General features: G+C 43.3%; 1 protein-coding gene across 5 annotated transcripts in view; it reads left to right on the forward strand.

Annotated features, from left to right (window-relative positions):
- The window catches only part of LOC136447244 (golgin subfamily A member 4-like), a 62542-nt gene that overhangs the window by 32362 nt on the left and 17165 nt on the right, over window positions 1-13015 (forward strand). For all 5 annotated transcript variants that reach the window (XM_066445965.1, XM_066445963.1, XM_066445966.1 and 2 more), the window contains 9 exons: window positions 1790-1926; window positions 2552-2816; window positions 3252-5123; window positions 5480-7675; window positions 8106-8320; window positions 8633-9311; window positions 9618-9731; window positions 10730-10877; window positions 12657-12787. In XM_066445965.1, the coding sequence (XP_066302062.1) occupies window positions 1790-1926; window positions 2552-2816; window positions 3252-5123; window positions 5480-7675; window positions 8106-8320; window positions 8633-9311; window positions 9618-9731; window positions 10730-10877; window positions 12657-12787 (5757 nt within the window). The remainder of the gene's footprint in view (window positions 1-1789; window positions 1927-2551; window positions 2817-3251; window positions 5124-5479; window positions 7676-8105; window positions 8321-8632; window positions 9312-9617; window positions 9732-10729; window positions 10878-12656; window positions 12788-13015) is intronic.

Genomic DNA, 13015 nt, shown 5'->3' on the forward strand with positions numbered 1-13015 from the left:
TTTTGTACATTCTGAAGATTACCACAAATTTCTAGAGTTTTGTCTATTAGTAAACAATTACAACAACTTGGAAAAGTTTATGAATGATATCTTTTTTTTAAAACAAAAAATCCTGTCTACATGTTTGTATATCTTGGCTGATTTTCTTTTGGACAAATTTTGAAAATAATACTTTCTTGCTTTGTAAGAAACCATATTTGTTTTCTAAAGAGATCCAAAACAAAGAGATGATCACAAAATGATCAAAAGAACTAGAAAGCTGAATCAAGGTTAAACTGTAAATGCCAACACAACAAATTGGACTTACCCAAATTTTCGACTGATCAGCACCCAAATTTTTGACTGATCAGCTATAATCTTTGTCAAGGAATAACCTTGATTCATAATGACTTCTACCAACACAGATGAACTTTCAATTGAAAACTAGTAAGAAAGCTTTCTTGAAAACTGTAAGGTGTCTTCAGCTTGTACAAGGTCCTTTCTTCCCTTCTTTCCCAGAAGTTGTAATTTTCCTTCTTTGCCTTCCTGTAACCCTGTTGTGTGCCTGAAGCTCCTGGAGGCTGTGTCCAGGAGAGAGGAGGAAGTGGAGGAGGTACTACAGCCCTCTTTACTCCTCTCACTTCTTTTCTCATGCACTAAGAAATCTTACTCAACTTACTCAATTGATCTTAAAGATATTTATTAAGACAGTATTGTCTGGAGAAAGATGAGGGAAAAGATAAACCACAATAATTATTCTAACGTACATGTAGCAGTGGCAAGTCTATTCTGAAAAATTTGAAATTTTCCAAGAGCACAGAAGAGATTTAACAGCTATCTTTGACAGTCACTGCTCTGCCTTATTTTCTGCTGCACTCAAATGAATCTTGCTTGATTGATCTTTGAAAAATGTTGAGGCAGTGTTTTACTAAAGACGCATTAGGGGAAAGATAGCCAACACTACACAACAGTCCCAGTAAGGCGATGTAAAGAAATATTCGAAACAGCACAGAAAAGACACTGCAGTAGTCTTTACTGCTCTGACTTCTCTTCTGATGCACTTAAAAGAATCTTGCTTGCTTGATCTTATAAAAAATGTTGAGGCAGAGGTATACTTCAGACTTGTACAAAATGTATGAGACAGATTAGACAAAATTACACAATAATCCTTGCAAGACTAGATACTATAAAAGATTGGAAATTTTCAAACAGCACAGAAAGGTTATTAACAGCCCTCTTTACTCCTCTCACTTCTTTTCTGCTGCACTAAAGAATCCTGCTCGATTGATCTTATGAAAAAATGTTGATGCAATGGTGTCTGGAGACACATTTGGGGAAGGATAGAACTACATAAGAATCCTTGCAAGACTAAGTATAAAAAAATGGAAATCTTTAAACATTATTTTTAGTGCACTCTGGAAATTTGCTGTATAAAATTATGCAAAATAGACCACTATGATCACTGGCTAATAAAAAGATGAAAATCGGGATCACATCAATCAGTTTATCATATTTGTTTGTCTTCGACTATTTTCAGCATTTTATATTGTGCAGACTTTAAAGATTTGTTTCTGTTGTACTTACCTCCTCATCTCCTCTATCCTGGTGCACAGTGGGCCTCCACTGGGAGAGAATGATATCTGACACACCATCTCAGTAAATATCATTATACCTCCCTGCAAAAGATACTGAATGATGTTTACAGATACTATCATGTTGAATATCCTAACAACTAGTACAGTAATGTCAGACACATTGACAGGTAACTAAAACTAATCTTACACTTATTTGTTTTTGTTTGTTTGTGTAGATCACGTCAAACCTGGAGACGATGGGTAAACAGCAGCTGCAGAGTCTGACTGAGAAACACGAGGCAGAACTGCAGGAGACCATCGAGACCATCCAGCAGTGGGAAACCAAGCAGAAGGAACAAGAGGAGGCTCACAAGTAAGCATCTTTTACGCTGTTCATCATGACAGAAGAAAATGACTTAAAGATAAAGATATCGAACAGGATGAGGCTCACAAGCTACACTTTAAAGGACAGAACATCACGACAGAAAAATGGATTAAGATAAAAATATGATGACTGAAGAGACTGAAACCACAAAATACCACTGAAGTCTTTAAATGAATTAAGAAAAGGCATTCAAATTAGCAGATAAGATGGAGTGAAATGGGTTTGTGTACTCCCAATGATGATAAGAAAGTTGCAGTACTGTTGACGTGTGTCTGTATGTATGTGTGTGTGTGAGTGTGACTGTGTTTCTATAATTCTTAATACAACCAATGTATCATTGCCATTCATCTTCAGTGCTGAGATTTTGTCTGTGGGACTGGAAGGGTTATAGTTGGTAAGGGAGTAAAGTCTGCCATCTCTGATTGCCATGGTTCGTCCTGTAGAAAGTAGCTGGAAGACCTTACGCAAAACTGGGAGATAGCTTGGATTAAAGGGAAGGGGAGCTAGGATCACTAGCATCTGTGTTGGCTAGGGCTATGGCATGCAGTATTTCAGATATTCACAAAAACTGGTATGAGGTATGAGATCTTCAATTTGTTGTTTTGTCCCACAGAAAAGAGCTTGAAGACCTGACGCAAAAGTTCCGTGCCAAGCTGGAGCAGTTCCGCGATCAGCACACCACCACCGTGGCTCAGCTCAAGGAGACCCACCAGAAGGAGTTAACAGAGAGGGGCAGCGAGATGACACAGCTGAGGGAAAACCACCAGAGGGAACTGGCCGGGCTACAGGGAGCTCTGGAGGGGAAGGGCAGCGAGGTCGCTGAGCAGGTCACACAGTACCAGCAGAGGGTACAGGAGCTGGAGACCAGGATTCAACAGGTTAGAATGCAAAGAACATTTATAGTCATGCCTTCAAATACCCGAGTTATTAACCGAGGATTGATGTGTTAAAAGATTAAATTGTGTATTTTTCTTGAAGTTGAACTATCGTAGAATAGAACACTTTGCCATCAACTACTGTAGGAGCATCTTCACTAGATACAAATGTACATTGTAGCTTTGAACCACGCTTGCAGTCAGATTTGCAAAGCTTAGGTGTGACAGGTTATTCAGTATAATATATAACCAGCTGCTGTCGCATCTCATTCTTGCAAAGCTAGACCAGGTGTGATATACCAAAGAGCACTTGTACATGTACCAGCCACACAGATACAAAATGTACTAAAGGTTAAAAGAGTTGTGAAATTCTGCCATAACTTAGTAACCCTTTCCATAGGCCCAATTAACAGTTTTGAAATACTATCTTACTCTTAGATAACTGCAGAACACCAGCAACAGATTGCAGAAAAGGACGAAACCTACAAGAAATCCTCAGATATGGTCGAATCATTGCAAACCAAGGAGACGGAACTAGCCGAAAAGGTGCAAGGCTTAGAGACAAACATACAAGAGCTAACAAGCAAGCATCAAACTCAGATCCAAGAACTGCATGAGACGTTCAAGACAGAGAGAGAGCAACTTCTTAAAGATCATGAAGAAAAGGAGAAGGAGGCAACAAGCAAGTTACAGGTGATGGAAGCAAAAATACTAGAGTTGAACCAGAAACATGAAGCTGAGTTGAAGGAACTGCAAGAGTCTTCACAGAGTGAGAGAAAACAGCTACAAGATCAACTCTCAGCTAAGGAAGGAGAGGCAAACAAAGTGCAGGAGTTTGAGTTAAGAATACAGGAGTTGCAAGGAAAGCATCAGGAGCAAGTCAAAGAAGCACAGGATGCATTCAACAATGAGAGAGAACAGTTCCAAAGTAGTCTTCAAGAGAAAGAAACAGAGATTTCCACTAAGGTTGAAGAGTTTGAGGCGAGAATACGAGAACTTACCCAAAAGTACGAAACTGAGTCCAAAGAACTCCAAGAATCCTTCAACAACGAAAGGAAACAGTTAGAACACCAACTTGAGGAGAAAGCAAAAGAAGCCCTTAACATTAAGGAGGGACTCGAGAACCAGCTGCAAGAAATCAGCAATAAAAACCAAAGAGAAGCCGAAGCACTTCAAGCATCACACGAATCTGAGATGAAGAATTTGCAGTCGGCACTTGAGAGCGCAGAAAGGGAGGCTAAGACAAGATTGGAACAAATGGAAGAAGCCTGGACACAAAAACTTCAGCAGTCTGAGAAACGGGAGGAGGAATTGAAGGAGAAAGTCTCCTTCTTGATGGAGAAGAACAAGGCTGAGATGTCTGAGAGAGAGGGCCAGATGTTGGAAAGGATTGCTTCTCTAGAAGAGGAGAGGACCCAGCTGCAGGCCAGTGCTAACCAGGTGCAAGCAGACCTGCACAACCGAGAGACAGAGCTCACCGCAGCACAGGAACAAGCAAGCAGGGACCTACAGCAAGCTCAGGAGCAACACCAAGCAGCGTTGAGAAAGCTGGAAGAAGATCTCAACGAGAAACTGAACGCTGCAAGTAAGGAGGCTGAGAGTCGTGTGAAGACATTGCAAGCTGAACACGAGGAGTTCTTGAAGTCAAAGGATGAGGAATATTCAAAGCAACTTCAGGAGATCAGACAAGAAGCTGAAGGGAAACATGGAGAAGCATCTGCAGAGCATGAAGCCATCCTGAAAGAAAAGGACGAACAGCTAAGTTTGAAGCTTAGTGAGCAAGAGAAGTCTTGGGAAATAAAGATACAGGAGATCACGGAACAGAGAGACGTTCTCGTCAGGACAAAAGAGGAAGAATTCTCACAGCAGATCAAAGCAGTTCAGGAGGAAAAAGACAAACTTCTTCAAGACATTCAGTCAGAAAAGGAAGCTGCTTTACAGAACAAGGAAAAGGAGGTGGAAGAATTGCTCTCAACTAAAGAAGCAGAATGGAAGCAGAACTTGGAGACAGTCCGTAAGGAAGTTGAAGAACATCACCAAAGTCTTCTAACAACAAAAGAAGAGGAATTCTCCCAGCAACTTAAGACAATCCAAGAGGAGAAGGAGAAGACCCTGCAGGATGTGCAGTCAGAGCGTGAGTCAGGACTGCAGCAGAAGCAGCAAGAGCTGCAGGAGTTGATGTCTGCTAAGGAAACCAAGTGGCAGCAGAGGATGGAGGGGCTGGAGAGAGAGAAGTCAGAGGCTCTATCTCAACTAGAGAAGCAGCATGCTGAGTCTGTGGAAGCTATTAAGGCTGAACATGAAAACAAGGTATGGATAAGAATCCTGTGCTTATCTTAGTTAATGCATGTTTGTACAATGTCAAGTGTTGGTCTTTGGGGATACACTTTGTGTATGGCACTTTTTTTTCAATATTGAGTTTATTCAGTCTAAGTTTTGGTGTCTCAATATTCTGTTACAGGATAGAAAATACAACTACCAGACTGAGTATTGTTATACTTGTATGGATAGAAATAAGTTTACTGGCCTATGTTGCATTTTTGATATACCGAATGTGTATATAAGTCGAATGCTTTAAATAAGAATATGATTCGCTTCATTTCAACCATAGTGTTTCAACTTGTCATGGAAAGTTTTTCTGTAACTCATGTTTGTTCTGATGTAAGTTGCAGGAAACAGTACAGCAAATGCAGGCTTCAATGCAGCAACTCCGGGATGAGCACTCCACACAGCTAGAACAACTGAGAGTTCAGCACCAAGAACAGGTACAACAACTCCACACAGAACAGGAGAACAACATGGCCGAGATGAAGAAAAACCTGCAGTCAGACATGGAAGAACAGAAGCTACAGTTCGAGAACAGAATAGGGGACCTCGTTGACAAAGATTTAGAATACCAAGCCACAGTTAAGGACCTTCAAGGGCAGCTTCAGGAGAAGTCCCAGCAACTTCAGGGGACGAAAGACAAGCTTGGAGAAGCAGGAGCACGACTTAAGAAGCTTGCGATGACGCACAAGTCTTCGGTAAGCGAGTACCAAGAGAAGTTGGAGTCTCAGAAGGCTTCCTTTGCCCAGGAAGTAGAGATGCTGAGGCAGCAGATCAAGGAAAAGGAGGAACAGGCTAAACTTGGTGCAGAGGAGCTGCAGCAAAACCTGCAGAGTAAAGTGTCTGAATACCAACAGCAGCTGCAGGATATCACGCAGCAGCACCGGCAGCAGCTGGAACAGGTGGAGACCAAATGGAAGGCCTCTCTTCAAGAGAAGAGCGAGACAATCTCAAAAATGGAAAAGGAGGCAGAAAACTTGAGGATGAAGTTTAAGGAGACAATCCAAAAGATGCAGGAAAAGTTGAAGACCAGTGAAAGCACCATCCAGGAGTTACAGGAAACACTGAGTGGAAAGGAAAAACAGCTTGAAGCACTTCAACAGGACGGTAGCACAAAAGTGGAGGAGATGGGAAAAGTACAAGCTGAACTGGAACAGGCAAGGAGTGAGCTAAAACACATGCAGGAAACTCAAGACCAGACGGCGCAAAAGTTTGAAGCAGAAACACAGAACAGCCAGACCAGGATACAAGAGCTGGAATCCAAACAGCAAGCAGCTGAACAGAAGGTCAGGGAGTATGAACAGCAGGTGGCACAGCTACAGGGGGAGGTGAATCAGCTGAAGGAACAGCTGTCAGTCAAAGAGCAGGAGAACTCACAGAGGTATGCAGACCTTGAGAAGGAAAAGCAGTCAGAATTGGAGCAGCGTGTCAAGGAAGTTGAAGAGCAGGGCCAAGCCAAGCTTACAAAACTTAAGGAGAAAGCTGAGCATAGGCTTGGGGAGTTCCAATCCAAGGTCAAAAGCCTCCAGGAAGAGCTCAAGTCCAAGGCAGAAACCTACGAGGTTCAAGTTCAGGAGAGAGAAGCCAGAATATCAGGACTGGAAAAGTCACTTTCAGACCATCAGCAACAGAGTTTAGATAGTAGTCAGGCAAGCCAGCTGCTACAAACACGGCTTGCAGAGCTCACAACCGAGTGTCAAAACCAGCAGGAAGCTGCAAGGATAGCAGAAGAGAAAAAGGTGGCAGAAATCTCAAAACTTCAGGAAGAGAATGCCAAGACTATACAGGAGCAGGCTAAAGACTTGGAGAGCAAAGCAAAGACTCGACTTGGAGAACTGAAGAAGAAGGCAGAACAGAAGATTGCCATGGCTCAAAGCAAGATCTCAGAACTACAAACACAGATGCAAACACAGAAACAAGAGCATGAGGCCACAGTGTGTGAAAGAGAAACGAGAGTAAAAGAACTTGAGTCTACTTTACAAGACAACGCCAATCAGATAGGCACACTAGAATCCCAATGTAAGGAGATCCAAGATAAGTTAAAACAAGAGTCTGAAGAGAAAGCCAACTTATTAAAGGACTTGGAGGAATCAAGGAGGACACAAGCTGAAGGGGCAACACAGACAGAAACAGAGAGAAACCAACTGACAGAACAGTTAGCCTCCTTGAAGCAGCAGCTGTCAGAAAGCCAAGAACAGAACGAAGGATTGGAAGAAAGGCTGGCGGGAGCTCAGAAGAAGGTTGCAGAGTTTGAGAAAATGATGGAGTTCAGGCAGATGCAGTACGATGAGGTCGTCCGAGAAAGGGACTCTCTTAGAGAGGAGGCAGAGAAACACAAGGATCTACTGCAGAAGCTTGAGACAAGTGAGAATGAAATAAGTGTCTTCACCACTCAGATTGAAGAAGTCAAGCAACAGTGTGAGGAGTACAAAGCTGCCTTAGAGCAGAAGGACAAGGAGCTGTCTGACAAGGTCGCCATCTTGCAGCAGGAGAAGACGGAAGCCCTGCAGACTCTAGCAACAGAACTGGAAGAAAAGGTATCAGGTTGTTTGTTGATAGTGGTCTTTATGAGCTCCCAATACAGGATTCTAGTCTTCATGGAGTAAAGAGTACAACAGACATCAAGTATGAATGTTGTTTTTACAACATGAAATTGTATCTGGAAGCAAAGTTGAACAGCTACAGAGTCTGTAATTTCCTAACACAAAAATTGGATTTTTGACTGTCCAACTCCAGTCTTTGTCAAGGAATAATTTCTACCAAGAACACACTCAGATACACCTCCAAGACATAAAATTGTTTTTTCTTCTTTTAATGTCCTTTAATACTTTGAATGCTGCTATTCATTCTTTATTTACTTACTACTGTCATTTTTTACCTTTCAATATTTTTCTGTTTTTGTTTAGCACGTGATATGTACTGTTGAAGTTCTGGAATAACATTGTCTCTCTATCTTGTCATTTGTAGGGGAAATCCAATCTTGCCGACTTGAAGAAGAAGGCAGAACAGAGGATTGCTCAGGTGAAGAAAGCTCTGCAGGAAAAACTGCAGGAAAAGGACAAGACACTGCAGCAGCTGCAGGAATCCCAGGCTTCTGCTGCAGGAACCCAGGCAGAGGAGGTTTCGAGGCTGCAGACAGAACTGCAAGCTGCCAAAGAACAACTGCAAACTGAAAGGGAAAGGTGAGTACAAAAAAAACAACTGTTCATTTCAAATTCTGTCAGTTGGGAGAACTTTTCCTACTAGATATCCACAAACAGATAAATTTTCAGATCTACAATCATGGTTTACTAAATATGAGTTTGCTGCTAAATGATAGTTGGGTTAACCTGACGTTACTTATCATTCTACAGTGACATCTAATGGGTAATTAAATACATTCAAGGAACAAAATTGGAGATTTAAGAGAAAAAGCTATGTCTCTTGACTGTTATCACTTTTACTTGTGCATTGTCTATTATCTAAGGCATTTTTGCATTTTTTGAATCTCTCAGACTGGAGTCAGACAGAAAGTCTCTGCTAGTTGACCTGCAGTCTAAACTGGAAGACAAGGAAAATGTCCTCCAGGAAACTCTACGTAGCTGTGAGCAGCAGACCAAGAACATCATCGAACTGCAGTCAAAACTACAGCAGGCTGAACAACAGATGCAAAACAGAGAGGAACAGGAAACCGTCATCTCAGAACTGCAGGCAAAGCTGCAACAGTCTGAAGAATCACTGCAGAGTCAGGGAGGGCAAGAACAGACCGTTGCAGGGCTGCAAGAAAAGCTGCAAGACGTTTTGCAGAAGACAGAAGAGCGGGAAACGATCATTGCAGATTTCCGGGCAAAGTTGCAACAGGCTGAAGAATCACTTCAGGGCAAAGAAGAGCTGCAAAAAACAATTGCAGGATTGCAGACAAAGTTGCAACAGACTGAGGAGTCACTACAGAGCAAGCAGGAACAGCAAAACACCATTGCAGAGCTGCAAGCAAAGTTGCAACAGGCTGAAGAACAGCTGCAGAATGGAAGTGAACATCAGCAAGCGGAGGAAGCCACAGTCACAGATGTGTCCCAACAGAAGGTGGAGGCCTCGGTGCAGGGGACAGCACCACCCGATGCTGGCAGTAACAGTCTGGTGGAGAAGCTGAGGACTCAGTTGGAACAAACGGAGAAGACTCTAGCAGAGGTTAAGGTACATGTCTAAGAATGTAAGGGAAGAAGCGTAGGGAAAAACAAGGGTGTGGTATGAGCATCAAAGTTTTGGAATTAAATAAATTACATTATGGAAAAGTTAAACTGTTCTCCAACTCAACAAAAATTGGACTCACCGGAATTTGCTACTGAATCACTCAGTCCTCTGCATCTCAAGATAGGACAAGTATTTTTGCTCACAAAGTCGTGGAAAGTGAGTTTTATGTCTGTGAATCATTAGGTATCCTGAAAATAGTTTTCAATGTGAATACAGATAATATTGAAGAGTTTTCTGTGTGGGTTTCAGAAGGAAAAGTCAGCTATGAAGAAGGAGGTCAAGAATATGAAGAAAGAACTGGAGGACTTGAGGGCAGAACTCCAGTTCGACACTGAGACGCATGAAAAGGAGGTGAACGAGAAGGTAAATTGTCAAACTTAAAGGAAGAAGCAACTTAGACGGAAGAATTTAAAAGACCTCAGAGTCTGTTTTTCTTTGCATAACTTCAATACAATGTACATTTGTTTTGTTGAAAACTCTAGTCATGCAAGTTACATGTACATGTATCTTGCATGCGACTGACCATTTTGCATGTGTATCTGATGTTCTTTACCTTTTGATTGTTATCTTGATTTAACATCATATAAAAGCATTACTTCTCTTAGCACTCAGTCATTCACACTTTCACTGTCTCGAGAGATGTGTTGCCCCATCCATTTCATGTTAAGTTTTAGTTTAATTTATTTTCCATTTTTAACTATCTGCACATCTTTGTACCCTAAGCAGCAAAAGGAATTAGAAGGGAAGGTAGGATTCTTCATGCAACAAAACAGATGAATACTGATACCTTCAACTTCACCTTGTCCCATCCTCATCTTGATACCTACCTGACATTGTATACTGATACCTATTACATGTATATTCAATATCATCCCTCTGCTATGGTCTCCTTTTGCTAGAACTTGAGCTTATTTTTAAAAAAGTATCTTACCTTTAAAAATTTAGGAAGAAGACATTATACATCTTAAAGTTTGTAAGTACATTGATCTTAATTGGCTCCTGTTTTCATATCTTTTGTAGATGTGTTATTTTTCAGTTGTATTCAGAGCAGGGCTGTCTCCATCCAGGGACTGAAATTTACTTGTTGGGATGGAGAAAAAATTCATGCTGTCTGTCCAAAAATGCGAAGTTTGAGTCAGACATGAAATTGATGAAAATGTATAATCATTTCTTATAACAAAAATGAACAATATTGGCTCCCAGGCATTGAGTGGGACGGAAAAAAATGAAAACCTGGAGACAGCCCTGATTCAGAGGTTCGACCTTTTAAGGTACATGTACTGCCTTAGGTCCCTTTTTCAATAAATACAATGTGAGCAACCAAGGCACAAAGAAACAAGCTGTCTTGTTTTTCCTCTCAGTTGTCCTCGTTGCGTCAGGATTATGAAGGAAAGTTGGAAGAGAAGGAGAACACACACGGCTCCAAACTCAAGCAGCTGGTCAGGGAGTTCTCCATCAAGATGAGCAAGCAGGAGCAGGAGTTTCAGGAGCAGCTGAGGGAGGCTATAGGTGAGGGGGTGGTTAGACAGGGGTGGTTATGAGGGGGTAGAGAGGGGGGAGTTACAGAGGGGGGGGTCAGGGAGTTCTCCATCAAGATGTCCAAACAGGAGCAGGAGTTTCAGGAGCAGTTGAGGGAGGCTATAGGTGAGGGGGTGGTTAGAGGGGGTAGAGAGGAGGGTAGAGAGGAGGGGGGTACAGTGAGTTCTCCATCAAGATGTCCAAACAAGAGCAAAGAGTTTCAAGAGCAGTTGAGGGGGGCTATAGGTGAGGGGGTGGTTAGAGGGGGGTGGTTAGAGGGGGTAGAGAGGAGGGGGGTACAGTGAGTTCTCCATCAAGATTTCCAAACAGGAGCAAGAGTTTCAGGAGCAGTTGAGGGGGGCTATAGGTGAGGGGGTGGTTAGAGGGGGGTGGTTATGAGGGGGTAGAGAGGAGGGGGTTACAGAGGAGGGGGGTACAGGGAGTTCTCCATCAAGATGTCCAAACAGGAGCAGGAGTTCCAGGAGCAGCTGAGGGAGGCTATAGGTGAGGGGGTGGTTAGAGGAGGGTGGTTATGAGGGGGTAGAGAGGGGGGAGTTACAGAGGAGGGGGGTACAGGGAGTTCTCCATCAAGATGTCCAAACAGGAGCAGGAGTTCCAGGAGCAGCTGAGGGAGGCTATAGGTGAGGGGGGTGGTTAGAGGAGGGTGGTTAGAGGGGGGTGGTTAGAGGGGGTAGGGAGGAGGGGGTTACAGAGGTGGGGATACAGCGAGTTCTCCATCAAGATGTCCAAACAGGAGCAGGAGTTCCAGGAGCAGCTGAGGGAGGCTATAGGTGAGGGGGTGGTTAGAGGGGGGTGGTTATGAGGGGGTAGAGAGGGGGGAGTTACAGAGGGGGGGGGGTCAGGGAGTTCTTCATCAAGATGTCCAAACAGGAGCAGGAGTTCCAGGAGCAGCTCAGGGAGGCTATAGGTGAGGGGATGGTTAGAAGGGGGTGTTTATGAGGGGGTAGAGAGGAGGGGGTTACAGAGGAGGGGGTTACAGAGGAGGGGGGTTCAGGGAGTTCTCCATCAAGATGAGCAAACAGGAGCAGGAGTTTCAGGAGCAGCTGAGAGAGGCTATAGGTGAGGGGGTGGTTGGACAGGGGTGGTTAGAGGGGGTAGGGAGGAGGGGGTTACAGAGGTGGGGGGTTACAGAGGGGGGGGCGGGCGGATACAGAGAGTTCTCCCTCAAGATGTCCAAACAGGAGCAGGAGTTCCAGGAGCAGCTGAGGGAGGCTATAGGTGAGGGGGTGGTTAGAGGGGGGTAGGGACAAGGGGGTTCAGTGAGTTCTCCAACAAGATGTTCAAACAAGAGCAAAGGGTTTCAAGAGCAGTTGAGGGGGGCTATAGGTGAGGTGGTAGAGTGGAGTAGGGTATAGAAGAGGGGGTGAGGTTGTTGGAAGGAACAGCTAAGAGAGACCATACGAAGGGGGCACAAGGAAGGGAGATAGAAGAACTTCTGAAGAATGTTAAGAAAGGGGGATAGGGGAGTTTCAGGAACCACTCACTGGTTATCATGAAGCTGTAGATACTGGGGATGGTTTGGACGAAGGGTTTAAAAAAGGGTGAAGATACACATGCACACAATGTAGGAACAACCCAGACTATAAAAATGTGATGTGATTGTCATCAAGCTGCTGAAATCAACAGACATGTCCAAAAACGTTGTAAAAAACTGCTAGGGTTGCTAAAAAGATGTTATCTGTGAAATCGAGTACATTGTTTGTATGAGCATATTAAACCCACAATGTACTGCATTTTTACCTTCTACAGGTAGGGGGCAGCGTATTGAGGATGACTTGGAGCAGCAGTACAAGGAAGAGCTGCTTCAGGTGCGCAGGGAACTCAAGGTCAAGGACAAGGAGATCGATGAAGCCGTCCAGAGACATGAACTTCAGCTGGAGGTGAGCTGTGAGGTCACTTTGGGCTTGGAAATTTTTAATCTGGTAGTTACAGCTCTAATAATAGTGATGCATGTTTGGGCAAGGGCCACTTTCTAGAGTTGCTAAGAAAATGGATATATATTGAAGTGTCATCAGTGCCCTTGCCATTGCCACTTTTTACACCACCATACCTTAGACCCCTAGAAAATGGGTATTTTCATTTCTGTCATCCTTTACATAGTCTGTGAT

Source organism: Branchiostoma lanceolatum, chromosome 13, assembly GCF_035083965.1.
Source record: "Branchiostoma lanceolatum isolate klBraLanc5 chromosome 13, klBraLanc5.hap2, whole genome shotgun sequence".
Taxonomy (NCBI): domain Eukaryota; kingdom Metazoa; phylum Chordata; class Leptocardii; order Amphioxiformes; family Branchiostomatidae; genus Branchiostoma; species Branchiostoma lanceolatum.